This window comes from Puma concolor, chromosome B4, assembly GCF_028749965.1.
Source record: "Puma concolor isolate L17-30 chromosome B4, mPumCon1.1.hap2, whole genome shotgun sequence".
In the NCBI taxonomy this organism is placed as follows: Eukaryota; Metazoa; Chordata; class Mammalia; order Carnivora; family Felidae; genus Puma; species Puma concolor.
In genome coordinates this window covers 60233690-60252627 of record NC_141673.1, presented here as the reverse complement: position 1 = coordinate 60252627, position 18938 = coordinate 60233690, and the positions used below count along the sequence as shown (strand labels likewise).

The following is an 18938-nucleotide window of genomic DNA, read 5'->3' as shown; positions in this document are numbered from 1 at the left end:
AGAATGTGGACATGTAGCAAGAGGGGGAGGTTAGATTTTAGTGGATTTCAAGAATCAGAGGGAAGACATTACCTGTGAGAGGCCCACACGGAAGAGAACAGAGAAAAAGTTATTCTCCCTTATATTAAGTTCCTTTCTTCCCCCTCATCTGTTTCTCATGTCAGACATGGCAATACGACTCAAACCCAAGAAGTCCTGCTCTTATTCATGTCTTCCTTCCTATAGCTCTCACCAGTACAGAAACTTCTAGCCTTCTATCTTCAGAAGTTCCTAGGAGTTGGAGTAGGGGGAAGGGCATTTTGGGGTGATGGTGGAGAAAAAGAATGATCCCATGGTTCTCAGAGAACCATAAAAAGGCACAGATTTATAGCTGAAAAAGGTAGTTCCCTCCACATCTTTTATAGACTCTCTCATTAAGAGCTTCCAGGTATGCAGAGAATGTCACAGCTTCAGGACAGGGAAAAGAGGACTGGAGTCAGCTAACTATATCTGGATCCTAGATCAGCTACACTAGGGCGAGTGGGGGATAGAAAGGAAAGGTACTTGGATCTTAGATAATGAATTCCAAGCCTGGATGCTTTTAAAGGGACTTACTATGTTAAGATTTGAATTATTAAAAAAGGCAGGCATCCTGAATTTTCATACACTCAAAAAGTATGCAAGGAATGACTACAATGAGACAGGAAGAGGAGGATTTGGTGATCAGGTTTGGAGATGAACGACTTCTGACCAACATAAGAACAGCTGCTGGAATTGGATGAAAAAGGTTATTAAAAAATCCATTTAGGGGCACCTGGGAGGTGCAGTCAGGTAAGTGTCCCACTTCGGCTCAGGTCACATGATCTCACTGTTCTTGAGTTCAAGGCCCACATTGGGCTCTGCACTGACAGCTCAGAGCCTGGAGTCTGCTTCAGATTCTGTGTCTCCTCCTCTCTCTGCCACTACCCTGCTCACACTGTCTTTCTCTCTCCTAAAAACAAACGTTAAAAAATTTTTTTAACAAAGATGATGATGAAGAGACAAAGTGAAGAAAACTTCTGAAGGACCCAGTGCTCTATTCCTATACCCATTTCTTACTTTTCCCATCCTTGGGTAGAAAACCCTTACTGAATCTATAGTCTCTCTCAAGCTACAAAACAACTAATTTTCTGTGGTTCTGTTTTCAAATGAAGTAAGAGACACAGTAAAGAGAGGAAAAGTTAGCCTCAAGATCAGGGCCTGGAGAAAAGAAAAGGAAGGCAAACAGAACAGGCCAGAAGGAAGAGAGGGAAGGAAAAGTTTAACCAGTGTTCCCTTTTGTTCACCTCTCCAAAGTCTCAAATTGGGGCAATTTTCACAATAAATAGGCAATCTTTGGATCTGCTCTCCAAGGCATAGTTTTTTTAAAGCATCTAAACTTAGGTCCCCATCCTACTCAGCTACCAAAGAGGCATTGTGGAAGGAGATTCTTGTTAGGAAGGAATTCAAACCATTACTTTTCTATTAACCACAAAACCAGGAGGCTTTTCAGTAGAAACTGAAATAAGGAATTACACCACAGCAACACAGGATCTGATCAAGGTATGAAAGTCTTCACGTAAGGTGCCAGGCATTTAAGTTTTATTCTAAAAAACAAAACAAAAAAAAAACAAAAACTAACCTTACAGAGATGTCTAGAAATAAAGAGTAAGAGGAGAAACCCTATACCAACATATCCAAAAAAGATTAAGTAGGATGTCTCAAATCTAGGTGAAACATCAAATACAAACAAGTAGCCTGCTTAGAGACAAACCTAAGTAAGAGGCTTAGCAAGGAAAAGGAGTTTTAGTAATATCTAAGAAACACAACCACTAAAACTGTATACTTCTGTAACAGAAGACAACAAATTAGCACAGGATTTGATTAGATAGAATGTAGAAGCTTCCAGGGGGGCCTGGCTGGAAGAGCATGCTTTTGATCTCCAGACAGATCTATCTTGAGTTCACTGAGCCCCAAGCTGGGTGTAGAGATTACATACATACATACATAAACAAACAAACTTAAAAAAAAAAAAAAGTAGAGGCCTCCAGTCCACTGCTTCCTAATGACCTAGATAACAATTCTTAACACCTCTGACCATCTTCTGTCTTGCTTTGAATCCCTACTTTCTTCTAGCTCTGAGGGGTAACTGACCCATCTCCTTTCCTGAACTGCATAACCAGTAGGGTTCCACATATTGGCTGTGACTGAAACAACCAGATAGTATCATACCAAGTCACTCTTGAAAATAGGGTCCTAGGGGCGCCTGGGTGGCACAGTCGGTTAAGCGTCCGACTTCAGCCAGGTCACGATCTCGCGGTCCGTGAGTTCGAGCCCCGCGTCAGGCTCTGGGCTGATGGCTCAGAGCCTGGAGCCTGTTTCCGATTCTGTATCTCCCTCTCTCTCTGCCCCTCCCCCGTTCATGCTCTGTCTCTCTCTGTCCCAAAAATAAATAAACATTGAAAAAAAAATTTATAAAAAAAGAAAATAGGGTCCTGCTGGTCTCCTTAATAGGGACACGGAACTCCATTCCCTAACAGACTATCAATCATCAGCCCTTGTATTTATATCCTTTGCACCCCCTAACACTCAGGGTTCCCCCATGTTCTACTCCTGTAGGTCACGCCAACCTGCCAAAGCAAAGAGTCAGGGTGAAACTTGGCCTCTTCATAGAGGATAAAGAATAAAAGGATGCTTGTGAGTATGAGAGAAGGGAATAAATAGGCTTAAAGGGACAGACTCAAATCCTTTTCCTTATTCTCTTTTGTAAAGGATAAAGGCCTTATGGCTAATTTCCTGTAATATTTGCCCCTGAAGCTCCCCCTTATCTAGTCTAATCTGGCCCCAAGAACTCAAAGGAGCATCTGATAAAACGCATTGTTTTCTTTTCTATTTGTGTTTTATTAACAAGCAAAATAATAATTAAAAAACAACACAAGAACAACAACCTTAAAGTTGGAACAGCAATGAGTCAAATTGCTGCTGAAGTTCCTGGATGTACCCGGGGTACATGCTCTCTCACTGTGAGGCAGGACCTAGGCACATGACTGTGCATTTATATATATGACCAAGAAAAGTCAGAGAGATGGAAACCACTGGAGAACAGAAAGCATTAAGAGCTTTTCATCAGGCAATCCCAAAGCGCTCTGCCCTTTTCCTCTTCTTTGCCTGTAAGGAAGAAGCAAGAAGAAAAAAATTAGATTGCAAGACAACAGTGGCCTGGGTTCCTGGCTGCTTTAATCCAAACTCACATGAGCTATCACAAGGTTCAAGAAGGAGGGAAGACCCAGGCTTAAGCTTGCTAGCCAGAGATTTCATTCCTGAATCTCTCTAGTTATCCAGTTAGAGCTGGGAAGGTCTGGTGGGAAAGGAGGGGAGAAGACTGTAGGGAGTGGGGAGTAGGGAGTGGGGGGAAGAGGAAGAAGAGAATAGTGGTAGAAAAATAGATTCCTGAAGGAGAGGGCCACTCAGCCTTATAGCAAGTTAGTCTGGAAACAATGGACTCTTAACAGGCTGGAGAGTATTCCAGTCAGTGGGGAGATGACAGATCTCACAGGAAAAGAGTTGACCAATGCTATTTTTTCATAGAGAAAGTGAGGAGGATGCCCTTCTGGGCATTAAGCCCCAACCACCAGCTATTCGGTAAGCCTCCAAATCCACAGAGGACACATAAATCTACAATGCTAACAGAATAACTGGGAGGGAAGTGAGTCCTTAATATGAATCTCCTTAAGGGAGTCAGTACTGGAGAGAGGCACAAAATGAGGAGTGGGGGAGAAGGAGATAAAGATGTTTTTGTTCTGGGAGTGACTCACAAACAGCACTGAGTCTTTCATCCTCACTCCAACTACTGCCTCCAGCAGAGGGGACTTTTTTTTTTCATTCCATCCACACAGGAAGTTTAATTTAGATTAAAAAGAAGAGTGTAATGGGGCGCCTGGGTGTCTCAGTTGGTTGAGTGACCGACTTTGGTTCAGGTCATGATCTCACGGTTTGTGAGTTCGAGCCCCACATCGGGCTCTGTGCTGACAGCTCGGAGCCTGAAGCCTGCTTCAGATTCTGTGTCTCGGTCTCTCTGTCCCTCCCCCACTCATGCTCTGTCTCTGTCTCAGAAATAAACATTAAAAAAAAAAAAAAAAAAAAAAAAAAAAAAAAAAAAAAAGAGTGTATAGAGGGGTGCCTGGGTGGCTCAGGCAGTTAAGCACCTGACTCTTGATTTTGGCTCAGGTCATGATCTTGCGGGTTGGGAGTTTGAGCTTTGCATCGGGCTCTGCACTAACAGTGCGGAGCCTGCTTGAGATTCTCTCTCTCCCTCTCTCTCTGCCCTTCCCGCTCTCTCTCTCTCAAAATAAATAAACTTAAAAAAAAAAAAAAAAAAAAGTATATAAGCCCAGCCCATTTTACCTGGATAACTGACACAATTCTTTGGAATCAAATAAAAGTTACCTGATTCACGTAAACTCCATCAACCTCTGATGTTACTACTGCTTTACATGCACTGACTCTCCCAACAAAAGCCACTATTCCTTGGCAAGCAACAAAATCCTCATGTGCCTTATCTTGGAGAAGCCAAATGTACCACCTTAGTGAATACCACTAGTTCAACAGTTTCCTTGGCAAAGAGGGAGTAGTTTTACTACAATTAAAACAAGCCTTTAAGGGGGCACCTGGGTGGCTCAGTCGGTTAGGCGTCCGACTTCAGCTCAGGTCATGATCTCACAGCCAGTGAGTTCAGGTCCCGCAACGGGCTCTGTGCTGACAGCTCAGAGCCTGGAGCCTGCTTCAGATTCTGTGTCTCCCGCTCTCTCTGCTCCTCCCCCACTCACACGCGCTCGCTCTCACTCTCTCGGTCTCTCAAAGATGAATAAATGTTAAAAACAAAACAAAACAGAAAAACAAGCCTTTAAGTTTACTACTGCTCATTCTGGCGAGTCAGTAATTAAGCTGATATTTATAACAGGTAATGCTTTATTCTGAGGCACCCGGGTGGCTCAGTTGGGTGAGCGTCAACTTGGGCTCAGGTCATGATCTCACGGTTTGTGAGTTTGAGCCCATCAGGCTCTCTGCTGTCAGTGCAGAGCCCACTTTGGATCCTCTGTCCCCGCCTCTCTCTGTACCTCCCCTGCTTGTACTCTCTCTCTCAAAACTAAATCAACATTAAAAAAAAAAACAAAAAACAAAAAAATAGGTAATGCTTTATTCTAAATTAGTAGCACAAAGAATACAAACTTCTTCAAGTTTCTTCCTAAAAGAGATGTAAACTTATCAGATTGTAAAATTTTCAGGGTTTATTTACAAGACTGACTGTGATATTTATTTATTTTTAATGTTGATTTAGTTTTGAGAGAGCACAAGCAGAGGAGGGGCAGAGAGAGGGAGAGAGAAGATGAAGCAGGCTCTGCACTGGCAGGCTGACAGCACACAAGCCTGATATGGGGCCTGAACTCACCAGCCTTGAGATTACCTGAGCTGAAGTCAGACGCTCAACCAACTGAGACACCCAGGCTCCCCAAGACTGACTCTGATATTTATTCATAAAAAGACTTTGTAAGATTTTGAATGTGTTAGGTAATACATATTCAAAGGTCATTTCCAGGGCTGCCTGGCTGGCTCAGTTGGCAGAGCATGCAGCTCTTGATCTTAGGGTCATGAGTTTAAGCCCTATGTTGGGCATACAGCCTACTTTAAAACAAAACAAAACAATAAAGTCCATCTCCAGAGGTAGATGGAAAGAGGTAAATGTGGATTAAAGAAAGAAAGAACATTGCAAATTCTTTACCACCCAAGAAGTTTCTAGAATTCTAAACATTTTTTTTCAACGTTTTTTTTATTTATTTTTGGGACAGAGAGAGACAGAGCATGAATGGGGGAGGGGCAGAGAGAGAGGGAAACACAGAAAGGAAAACAGGCTCCAGGCTCTGAGCCATCAGCCCAGAGCCCGATGCGGGGCTCGAACTCACGGACCGCGAGATCGTGACCTGGCTGAAGTCGGACGCTCAACCGACTGCGCCACCCAGGCGCTCCCCTAGAATTCTAAACATATTATTTCAACAGTTCTTTATGTAAACCTCAGGTGATACTTGGTCTCCATTATAAATACCTTTTTTTTTTTTTTTAAATAATTTCTATGCTCAAGGTAGAGCTGGAACTCATGATCTGAGATCAAGAGTCCCATGCTCTACTGAGCCAGGACCCCCATTATTGGTACTCTTAAATTTAAATTTAAACCAAATCAATATTGTCTGTCAAAGCTCTGAGTAGTTTTGCCAGTGCTCAGGGTCTCAGCTAACTCAGTGAGTTACTCCGGTGGATAAACACAAGTCTTTAAAAAACAAACAACAGAGGCCCCCTGGGTGGCACAGTTGGTTAAGCACCCTGACTCTTGATCTTGACTCAGCTCATGATCTCACAGTTCGTGAGTTCAGTGCAGAGCCTGCTTGGGATATTCTCTTTCTCTTTCTCTCTCTCTGCCCCTCCCATGCACTCTCTCAAAATAAATAAATAAATAAACTTAAAAAAAAAAAAATTAAAAACAAAAAAACTATAAATAAAGCGGTAAGAACAAGAAGTCTCATTTGAGTCCACTGACCAGAGGGGAGTTAGGTACAACTAGTGTCTGAGTTGGATACGGTCTTCACTAAATAATCAAATAAATACGCCAAGCACATAATCAAACACATTGTTACTTACTAAATATAATATGATAGGCTTTGTATCAAGCATTTGACATAGAATCATCCCTTTTTACTTAGAATAATTTCATGCTTAAAATACCACTCCGAGGTAGGTATTATCTCTACTTCCCAGATGATGAAACTGAGGCTCAGAAAAGTGCCATAACTTGTAAGTAATACTAAGCGGCAAAAACACTTTTCAAATCCAACCTTCTGTGATTCCAAATCTTGTGCTCCTTTCTAGGCTAATTGGCTTTAACACGGAATTAAATGTACTGATGGAATTCAGTGTGGCCACTTTATCCAAACAGATATCAAGCAAAGAACAAAAGATCTTATTACTTGGGCACTTAAGTAGTATGCTGAGGAAGGGGCACCTGGGTGGCTCAGTAGGTTGACTGTCCAACTCTAGATTTCAGCTAAGGTCGTGATCTCATGGTTCATGGGTTCGAGCCCTGCATTGGGCTCTACGCTGGCAGTGTGAAGCCTGCTTGGGATTCTCTCTCTCCCTCCCTCTCTGCCCCTGCCTCTCAAAATAAATAAACTTAAAAAAAAAAAAAAAAAAAAAAAGGCCAGGGAGGGGCACCTGACTCTTGGTCTCAGGGTGGTGAGTTTGAGCCCCAAGTTGGGTGTGGAGCCTACTTAAAAAAGAAAAAAAAAAAAAGGTAGTAGTAGTAGTAGTAGTAGTAGTAGTAGTAGGCTGGGGAAATAATGTTTCTTCACCCTCACTTCCTTTCAAGGGCTCTATGAAGCAGTCTAGGTATATTTTACCTCTGTATCCTCTGTGGTTCCTGTTCCAGCCGAACTTGTGACAATCCCAAATCGTTCCTTCCTCTTTTTCAGTTTCTCATCATCTTCAGACTGTTCAGGGACAAAGAAGAGGATTGAAACAAGTAAGCTTCCACTCACAAGACAAAAGAGAATGAAATTATAACTTAATGGTCACAATATGCCAGCCAATCTTGCACTAAGAACTAAGTTATCACACAAACAGAAAAAAAACAGGAAACTGAACAAGCAAGCATACAGTATGCCATCCCTAAGAATGACAAAAAACTTAATTTTAAGTAGGGCCTCAATATTCATAAGACACGTGGAGTCAAGAAAACAAACAAAATACCCATACAACAAATTTCTGTGAAAAAACTTCTGTAATTCAGACATATGGAACACTGAGGCTCAGTAACACCTAAGGACAAAAGGTTAGTAGGAGACACCCAAACTATTTGTTGAACACTGCTTACAAGTTCCATTTACTTGCCAAGGATTAGAAGGGAAAGACACCAGAATGATGTTTCTGAAGAACATACAAAGAAAGCCAAGCATTATGAATGCCCAGCAAAGTCACAGAAGGCTCTGAATAGTTTGAAATGATTTTGAAAAAAGGGGAGTCAAGAAATTAGCTGCAGTCATCTAAGAGAAAAGATGCTCTGGACCTTTCCCAAGCTTCTAAGAGATTTATGATATTTGCCCTATAACTGGAGAGAATATTACAGCTAGTATGCATTAGAGCTGGTCATTCTTCTATAGCTATTTTAATGACTGAGCTAATGTTCACATCTAACACTGTTCAAAATTAAGAGGCTCATATATATTCTCATCAGGACCTAAACCCTGCCAATTTATTTACCCCACTTTAAACAGTTATTTTCGGGGCACCTGGCTGGCTTGGTGTATCCAACTCTTGATCTCAAGGCTGTAAATTCGAGCCCCACATTGAATATAAAGATTATTTAAAGCTAAAATCTTAAAACAAAAACAAAACAAAATTATTTTCTCCTTTTCCACCTTCCCCCCCACACCCAATCACCAATAATCAAAACCACAGCCCTGGGATTAGTAAACATATAAAATCAGGGACGCCTGGGTGGCTCAGTCGGTTAAGCATCCGACTTCAGCTCAGGTCACGATCTCGCAGTCCGTGAGTTCGAGCCCTACATCGGGCTCTGGGTTGATGGCTCAGAGTCTGCAGCCTGCTTCCGATTCTGTGTCTCCCTCTCTCTCTGCCCCTCCCCTGTTCATGCTCTGTCTCCGTCTCAAAAATAAATAAACTTAAAAAAAAAAATTAAAAAAAAAAAAAAAAACCATATAAAATCAGATGGGCTCCCTAGGTGTTCTTCCATCCAGAAGGATTTTAAAGAATTTGGCACACATCTAGACAAAGATCCTATCCTATCCGTATATCTCATGAGACCCTCTACTCCATACATACATACGCACCCTCACCAAGGGCTAGGACAGTTTCTTTGACTTTATTTACAAAAGGTAACCAATATAAGGTTAAGTCAATAGTTCAAACAAACTTTCGAACATACTTCTGTGTGATGCTCCTGAGCTAATTTTTTTTTTTTTTTAAACCCCAGAGAGTTCATATCCTGCAGTCTGAAAGTAGGTTGTATAAGACAGTCAAAAGAAAGGCAATCAAGAGATCTACAGAAACACATTAATTTTTTTAAATTTTATTTTTGAGAGAGACAGAGACAGCGTGAAAGAGAGAGGGAGAGAGAGAATCTCAAGCAGGCTCCACTCTGTCAGCACAGAGCCCGATGCTGCACTCGAACTCACAAAACCACGAGATCACGACCTGAGCCAAAACCAAGAGTCGGACTCTTAAATGACTGAGCCACCCAGGTGCCCAAGAAACACAGGAATTTTTTAAAACCTCTAACTCTCATCCCCAAGGAGTTGCCTTTGTTCCTATGACCACAGAAGCCACCACTTTGGCCAAAAACAGAGCAGCTATCCAACCTTCTGCGTTTGTTTAACTAGTCCAGTTCTCCGAACACAGTAGGCAGGAATACTTTCTTGGTCTTACTTTGGTTCTTTCAGCTTGAGAAGCATGTTTATTTTCTCCCTTTTGCTGTACCTGCCTTCTAGTAAGTTAGAAAGAAGTCAAGAGGGGTGCCTGAATGGCTCAGTCAGTTAAGCGCCTGACTCGATTTCAGCTCAGGTCATAATCTCTTCGGTTCATGAGTTCAAGCCCCACATCAGGCTCCGCGCAGACAGTGCAGAGCCTGGTTGGGATTCTTGCTCTCTGCCCCTCCTGTGCACGGTCTCTCTCTCTCTCAAAATAAATAAATAAACTTAAAAAAAGAAAGAAAAAGAAAGGAGCCAAGAAAGGTTGGTGGCTATGAAAGACTGAAGTATCCAACACACACAAGTGCTCACTTAATCATAGTGTATTACTAAGAAAAAAATATTGCCTACATAGTTTTTCTTTTTCTGCCTTTTTCATTATAACCATCAGCAAGTCCATAGTGGGCACATAATTGATGCAATCTAAACTACTGTAAAACGCTGAGCCAGGTTTGAAGAAAAAAAGTATTCTTGTTTGTAATAGTCATAAATTAAAATAATGATATTACTGTCACTAACATCTGAGTGTGTACTATATGCCAGGTACTGTATGAAGTTCTTTACATGCAGTTATCTCATTTACATTTTTTTTTTTTAGTAGGCTTCAAACCCAGCATGGAGCCCAGTGCAGGGCTTGAACTCAAACACGACCCTGATATCAAGACCTGAGCGGATATCAAGAGTTGGATGCTTAACTGAGTCACCCAGGCACCCTTACTTTTAAAATTAATTAATTTTTTTAGTAACTCTACTCCTAACATGGGGCCTGAACTCAAGACCCCAAGATCAAGAGCTGCATGCTCTTCCAACTGAGCCAGCCAGGTACCCCTCATTTACTTCTTACAATAATCTCAAACACGGTAAGTTTGTACTAAATAGGTATGTACTATTACATACATAGTAGGCACTATGACTAAATTCATTTCATAGATAAGAAAACTAAGACTTGGAGAAATTAAGTAACCTGACCAAAGTCTCACAAATAGTAAGTGGCAGAGCCAGGAATGGAACCCAGGACATTTTACTCAACCCACTTTCCTAACTTTACCATTTCCTCAGGTATCTCACATAAGCATTTCTTTGGAAGAACAGTAGCAGAATGGAAGAACTGCTTAATTCCTAAAGGAAGATGGATTACTAGGACCCTTAGCTAAAGGTAGTTGTAAACTACTTCAACAATTTCCATATCAAATAACCTGGGTCAATGCTAGGATCCCATCCTCTTTTCTACCATAACATATGCCTCCACACTGTAACTAACTAGGGATCTAGGGAAAGGACTCCAGTTCGTAATCTTATACTAAAGATTTTCTCAACTGAATTTGTTTCTAATTTTGCCTAACTGGCTACTCCATCTGTTGAACTGTAATAAAAGAATTAGGAAGGTTTCCAATGAACACAGCTCTCATATATTTTTCCTTACCAAAGTCACTAGGAAAAGTTTTCTTGATTTCATCTACCACCATGTAGATAAAAGTAAGATAAAAATGGAGCACTCAAAATGAGAATCTCTATAGAATATTCTAGATGAAAGCTCTCAATTTCATGAAGTCTCCAGGCCAAGCACGGTATTAGGGGTAATAAAAGGAGCATCCACACCCGTCATGAGGAAAGGCAAGACTAGATCGTATATTGCTAAACTATCACTATATACTTATTTTCATTCAATTCAGAGGTAGGGGTACTTTTAGCAAGTTCAAATTACAGACAGGGAGATGGTACTTTTGAAACACAGCCCTTCTCCCCCCCCCCCCCCCCCCCCCCCCCCCCCCCCCCCCCCCCGTGCAAACCCTGGGACCGCTCCCTTCACAAATCTCATCACAAAGCCTATGTCTATTTAGAATGTGTGGGACAGCCTTTCCTCTGGTTCTCTATTTTGCTACATCCTGAAATGGGGATTTTCACTTCCAAATTAAATTTCCTGTGCTTCCTTTTGAACTAAGAGGTGAGGAAAGACTGAGGGAGGAAAAGAAAGGAGAGGGGGCACACTTCTCTAGCCACTAAGTCTAGGGTCAGAGAGTTCTCCATGAGCTTCCCTTTTTAATCAGACCTTTGGTATCTCTACTGGAGATCCAGGCAGAGCATCTGCTGCAAATCTACCAGGGGCTCTAGGGGGAAAAAAAAACAATACAGATCCCCCACCTCCCACCCCCTACAAACAGCCTGCCCACCCCTCACCCGCAGAGACCAGTGAGGGTTTTATTTATTTTGTGCATGCCTGCCCTTCCCTCCCCACCCAGAGCCCCTCAGCTCCCCTCCTAAAGCCTCTTTCCTCCTTGCCCTGCAGGGAAAGTGCACAACAGGCCCAGTAAATCAACACAGTTCTAATGATCTCTCTCACTTGACCCTTCTAGCGTGACGGTGTCGCATGGAAACAAACGTACAATAAACTTCACTCCATCTTTAGCTCCTTGCTGACAGGTTTTGATTCATGGGATGGTGAGACCCATCTGAGGGAAATTACCTCGATCAAAACGCATCTCTCTCTGCATTCATCAGGCCAATACTCCCTCAGGCCATGCTCAAGTGCACAAATGGGGTTGTGCATCTGCAGGCAGCACTGACCCCTCTAGCTCAGTGTCATATGCATTTGCAAACCTTTCCCGTCTTGATTCTCCCCCCACTTCCCTCCCGCAAACCTTCAACCACTAACAAATCCTTTTTTTTTCCCATGTATGCTCCTGTGTGGGAAGAATAGTGCTGGAATCTAAAGTGCCCTTATTTCTTATCAAGTGGAAACTCCTCAAAACATACAACTTGTATCCAAAACCAGAAAAGGAACCTGTCCTTACTGACTAAACACAGGCACTGGATGTTCAGATTGATCCATATACTTCACTTGCCCCATCCTCAAGACTTAAAGAGCAAGCCAACTGACTGATAGCCAGTAATTTCAGCATACATAATCCTTCTATCTCCCAATAACTACCTTGTCTTTCTTTTTAAAAGCTCGTTGATAAAAATAAGAGAGTTGTGCAAAAGATGAGAGAGCCCATATACAAAACACAGGACAGAAAGCAAGGTATATATTTAAAAAGCCAAATACCCCATGAATCACTATCAATGTATTTTCCATCATGGAATAAGATAGTTCTAAACTAAGCTCTTCAGACAAATTCTTCAACTTTCCAAATTCACTTTTCTTGTTTCCCTTTCATATTTGGAAAATCCTCAGGCAACATAAAGAAAACAATGCCTTCTAGAAAGAAAAGACTGAGACATTCAAGACTACCCTGAGATATAAATTACATGTGTGAAAGCACTTGTATATAGGGACTATTATATAAATATTCAATAAATGATAGCTATTATTTCTACTGCAACCTTCCTCCTGGTCTTTGAAACAAAGTCTGAGACCACCAACAAAATTCCGAAGATAATAATACCATTTATTTATCTTCTACATTAGAAGCAAAGTCATCAAAAGTAGGTAAGGGGGCTCCTGGGTGGCTCAGTCAGTTAAGCATCTGACTCTTGATTTTATCTCAAGTTATGATCTCACAGTTTGTGGGTTCGAGCCCCATGTGGGGCTGTGCACTGACAGTGCGGGGCCTGCTTGAGATTCTGTCTCTCTCTCTCAAAATTAAAAAAAAAAAAAGTAGGTAAGAATCTTGGGGTGCCTGGCGGGTTCAGTCTGAAGACCATGCAATTCTTGATGTCAGGACCATGAATTCAAGTCCCAAGTTGTGTACAGAGATTACTTAAGCGAATAAATAAAAACTTAAAACAAAAAAAGTAGGGACACATGGGTGACTCAGTTGGTTAAGCATCCAACTTCAGCTCAGATCATGATCTCAGTTTGTGAGTTCAAGCCCCGCGTTGGGCTCTGTGCTGACAGCTCAGAGCCTGGAACCTGCTTCAGATTCTGTGTTTCCCTCTTTCTGTTCCTCCCACTACTCACACTCTGACTCTTTCTCTCAAACATAAACATTAAAAAAAAAAAAAGTAGGTAAGAATCAGACCCATTACCAAGACAACAAAGAAATTCCCTTTGTCTGCAAAGTGAATGAATATTTGGAATGATGAGTAGATTTAGGGTTAAAGTGTGGCAGAGTAAGTAATGAGACAAAACCAGTCTTCTCCAACAAGTATTATTAACCATCTTCTTCTGAGACCCTAAAAAAAATTTATGCTGCCAGGCTTTACTGATTTCATTAAATCTAACAATTAATGACAACACCAAAAATATCTAGATAATATCCAAGGGAACAGAGCAAGGATCCAAACTCTAACTCTGTAGACCCAATCTTAGGTACTAACTATAAAGGCCCCTGAGGAATTGCTTTCACTGAATTACAGACATCAGTTTCCACTGATAGTTTGGAGCCTAATGTGGGGCTTGAACTCACAAACCATCATGACCTAAGCTGAAATCAAGAACTGGAATCTGGGCACCTGGGTGGCTCAGTCGGTTAAGCGGCCGGCTTCGGCTCAGGTCATGATCTTGCAGTCTGTGAGTTCGAGCCCCGCGTCGGGCTCTGTGCTGACAGCTCAGAGCCTGGAGCCTGTTTCAAATTCTGTGTCTCCCTCTCTCCGACCCTCCCCCGTTCATGCTCTGTCTCTCTCTGTCTCAAAAATAAATAAACGTTATAAAAAAAAAATTTTTTTTTGAAGAATTGGAATCGGGGAACCTGGGTGGCTCAGTCAGTTAAGCGTCCGACTTCAGCTCAGGTCATGATCTCACAGTCCGTGAGTTCAAGCCCCGCATGGGGCTCTGTGCGGACAGCTCAGAGCCTAGAGCCTGCTTTGGATTCTGTGTCTCCCTCTCTCTCTCTGCCCCTCCCCTGCTCATGCTCTGTCTCTATCTCAAAAATAAATAAAAACATTAAAAAAAATAAAAAAAAAGAATTGGAATCAACTGAGTCACCCAGGCATTCCTCCATCAACATTTTAAATAATACCACAAAATTAATCCATTCATCCACTAGTCATTCAAATATCTACTTAGTGTCTAGGTTAGGCACTGTTCTGGCATTGGGAACAGAGATGAGTAGGACAAAGATCCTTAACCTCATGGGACTTATGAATTTACGACTGAGTTCTGGTAAAGATGTATACTATTGTTTATTATATTACTGCATTATGAGGACCCATTGGGAAATTTTCTTTCTGGTCCCCAGATGTAAAATAATTATGCTTTTGCTGATCAACTTGTAAGTTTTTACCTTCTAAACCCTGTGAATCACTGGAAACACTCTGTGTTTTTTCCTATTGATAGCTATAAAATTTGGAGCCAAATGTATGGTCTGTCTCTGGTAAGCGGTTTTGATAATATTTCTATTAGCCAGAAGTATTAAGGTGAGAGAGAAGTATTAAGGTGAGATCTAGAGACAGTGATCCACTACCCAGATCCCTAGACAGAAGCTTAGAAGATGAAGTGAAGTTAGTCACAGGGTTGCTGTTGGTGCCTTAAGAACTTACTCCTCTCGGGGAACCTGGGTGGTTCAGTCGATTGAGCATCCAACTTCGGCTCAGGTCATGACCTCATGGTTTGTGAGTTTGGTCTCACTGCTGTCAGCGCAGAGCCTTCTTCAGATCCTCTGTCCCCCTCTCTCTGTCCCTCCCCTGCTTGCGCTCTCTCAAAAATAAACATTTAAAAAAAAAAAAAAAGAACTTATTCCTCTCTAAATATAATGGGATTAATTAGAAAACACTTCAGTGCCCCCAAGAAGGAAAAAGAGAGGGAAAGGAAGTACCAGGTTATTACTAGACATATTAAATTTAGGGCTCTTGTCAATGGTTTGCATGGCATATATATACTATAGCCAGGAATTAAGTCCTAAACGGAAGATCAGCTACAACAATCAGCAGCCTGAAATCCACAGACGCTTTCTTTTTTTTATTTATTTTTTTATTTTTAAAAAAAAATTTTTTTTTCAACGTTTATTTATTTGTGGGACAGAGAGAAACAGAGCATGAACGGGGGAGGGGCAGAGAGAGAGGGAGACACAGAATCGGAAACAGGCTCCAGGCTCCGAGCCATCAGCCCAGAACCCGACGCGGGGCTCGAACTCACGGACCGCGAGATCGTGACCTGGCTGAAGTCGGACGCTTAACCGACTGCGCCACCCAGGTGCCCCCACAGACGCTTTCTAAAGTGATTGTTTCTTTCTATGGCAAAGGGTAGCAAGAATATCCAAGATGGAGTAGATTCTAGCTTTGTTATCTTCCAAACCCAATCTGCATCTTCAAGATACAATCTTATTACCAATGCCATCCTGAATCATCAAAAGAAACTAGGAGTGTCTTGCTGGCTCAGTTGGTAGAGCATGCAACTCTTGATCTACGGGTTGTAAATTCAAGCCCCATTCTGGGTACAGAGATTACTTAAAAAAATAAAATACCGGGGCACCTGGGTGGCCTTAGTTGGTTACACGTCCAACTCTTGATTTTGGCTCAGGTCGTGATCCTAGGGTTGTGGGATCAAGCCCCACACGGGGCTCCACACTGAGCATGGAGCCTGCTTAAGATTCTCTCTCTATATATATGCTAATTTGGATGTAAATTAAAAAAAATAAAATTAAAAAAAGACTTTAACCATCAAACATGTCTTAACAAACTAAAAGACTTTCTCTTAAACCTAAATTTTCCTTTTGTTAAGAATAAAATGAAACTACCCCCCCAAAAAGATTCTCTCTCTCTCAAAAATAAAATAATAAAGTAAAATAAAAACATACACACACACACACACACACACACACGTATTTTTTTTTTTTTTCAACGTTTATTTATTTTTGGGACAGAGAGAGACAGAGCATGAACGGCGGAGGGGCAGAGAGAGAGGGAGACACAGAATCGGAAACAGGCTCCAGGCTCTGAGCCATCAGCCCAGAGCCTGATGCGGGGCTCGAACTCCCGGACCGCGAGATCGTGACCTGGCTGAAGTCGGACGCTTAACCGACTGCGCCACCCAGGCGCCCCCACACACACGTATTTTAGAGAGAGAGAGAGAGACAGAACGAGCAGAGGAGGGACAGAGGGAGAGAAACAATCTTAGGCAGGCTCCACGCCCAGTGCAGGACCCAAAGAGGGGCTTGATCTCACAACACAGTGAGATCATGACCTGAGCCGAAAGCAAGAGTTGGATGCCTAACAGACTGAGCCACCCAGGTTCCCCCAAAAATAAAATCTTAGAAGAAGAAGAAGAAAAAGAAGAAGAAGAAGAAGAAGAAACAGAAACAACAACAACAACAACCAGGAGAAACAAAACAGCGACCCAAATGTAACCAAGACTTTTTTAGGGAACTGTAATTCCCAAAACACAAAACAAAAGTATTTACTGAATTTAAATGTAAGATATCCTCACTACTGGGGTGCCTAGGTGGCTCAGTCAGTTGAACAACCGACTTCGGCTCAGGTCATGATTTCATGGTTTGTGAGTTCCAGCCCCATGTCGGGCTCTGTGCTGACAGCTAAGAGCCTGGAGCCTGCTTTGGATTCTGTGTCTCCCTCTCTCTGCCCTTCCCCCACTCGTGCTCTGTCTCTCCCTGTCTTCAAAATAAACAACAAAAAAAAAAGATATCCTCACTATTCTCAGAGGAGACCAAATGAATTAACCAAGCCAGACATTTTCCCTGGTCAGTGCAACAGCTCATCACTCATCATCCCTCCTTATACCATGTTTGAGAAGTAGAAATTTCAATCTAAACAATTCAGTCAGAGATATCCTTATATAAGCAGAAAAAGACACTTCAGGGAAGCTCAGGTACTACTATGAGTTGGAGCAGGCTGTTCTCCTAGAACTGTTTTAATGACAGCTATTCTTCACATTCAACACTCTTCAATGTAAGAGTCTCCTATATATTTCCATCACGACATAAACTCTGCCATTTTATTTACCTCACTTTAACAGTTATTTTCTCAGAAGTCTTTTGCCTGGAATGATAGAACAGAGACTAAGAGCGAGCCAAGATGGGTTGCATTTCAAAAATAACAAATAACTGTCCCCTTTTGTAAACGAATTATCATACAAAAATGTTAATAGTTCTCAGGCCAGTCTGATTTTCCAAGGGAATGTAAGGTAAGAGTCAGGCAAAAAGAAAAGGAAGAGCTTTATGGGCACTTTCCTGACTCTCACCGCCACGTGACTGATGTCAGGATGAAAAGCAGAGGCTGGGGGCTTTCAAGCGATGGTAGATTAATAATGACATGGCCTTGACTTCCCAGAGGTAAAGGTTATGAAACACTCTAGGGTAAGTGGGCTTCCAATTTCATACTCTCAGAGTGAATGACAGCAACTGATGGTTTTTCTCTCAGAAACACTGCAATGCTTCAACACACAGCTGTCACCTCCCTGTCCCAGTTTCTGAAATTCATCTGAACATGTTTATTCCTGAGCCTGCTTATGCCAGTCAGACCACAGAAGATAAGGTGGTCCTAAACACTAATGCACAGAAGCTAACTAAAAAAGACAAAGGTGAAGGGCTGGACTAGCAAAGGGTAGCCATTTTAGCACATAATAATAGAGACACTCCCAACACTCCCACACACGTAACAAAAAATACACTTCCCAATACAACCATCTCACCTACTCTAAAAACTTTTCAACTGTGAGATCAGAATCAACTTTCTAGGGCCAAGAGGATGCCAGGAAATTTAAAGCTACATGAGATTTAGAGACCACCAGGAACTGTATCTCCTATCTTCCCAGGATTTGAAGTCCCCAAACACAGCTCAGAACCAAACACTCTTCTGAGTCACGAGCTCCCGTCACTTTTTCTCTTTATCTAAATCAAGTTCCTTCCCCAACCCCCACTCCTCTCCAACCCCAGAGGAGGTCGTCTCGGTCTTGATCTAGCTGATTGTAGGACAAAGCAAGGCAGGTGGAGGAAATGAAGGCTTCACACTTGAGACCCCCGGAAACCAAGTTTCTATTAAAAGTCCCCACCCTCCCTCCCTTAAAAGCCAGGAAGCTGCTGCTTTTAAGGATAAGTGATGCAGAGCTTGGCAGAAATGTCAAGAAGTCAGTAGAGGGAAGCTAAAAACTTTGAGGGGAAGTAAATGTGGTCTTAACCAAATATACAGAGAACGAAGGATGATAGTTACCTGAGCATTCAGAAATTAGAATGCGCACTAGGAAAGCAGATTCTTCTCACCTGTAATATATACACACACACGCGCGCGCGCGCACACACACGTATTTTAATGTTAAGAGCTACCAACATGGAGCTCGAACTCACGACCCAAGTCACATGCTCTACCAACTGAGATAGCTAGGCACCCCATCTGCAATATTTTAAAATGCAGATTTCGGGGCGCCTGGGTGGCTCAGTCGGTTGAGCGGCCGACTTCGGCTCAGGTCATGATCTCGCAGTCCGTGAGTTCGAGCCCCGCGTCAGGCTCTGTGCTGACAGCTCAGAGCCTGGAGCCTGTTTCAGATTCTGTGTCTCCCTCTCTCTGACCCTCCCCCGT

At 42.2% G+C, this 18938-nt stretch overlaps 1 protein-coding gene across 2 annotated transcripts in view; it reads right to left on the bottom strand.

The window, feature by feature from the left end:
• Window positions 1-18938, bottom strand: part of SARNP (SAP domain containing ribonucleoprotein) — a 57529-nt gene that overhangs the window by 3296 nt on the left and 35295 nt on the right. The window contains exons 10-11 of one of the 2 annotated variants that reach the window (XR_015253551.1): window positions 7443-7532; window positions 2946-3165 (exon numbers count right to left, since the gene is read on the bottom strand). Coding sequence is in view for 1 of the 2 variants with exons in the window: in XM_025926687.2 (XP_025782472.1) it covers window positions 3124-3165; window positions 7443-7532 (132 nt within the window). In the remaining variant the exon portion in view is untranslated. Of the gene's footprint in view, window positions 1-2874; window positions 3166-7442; window positions 7533-18938 lie in introns of those variants that run through there. The other variant, XM_025926687.2, reaches the window with a different exon arrangement.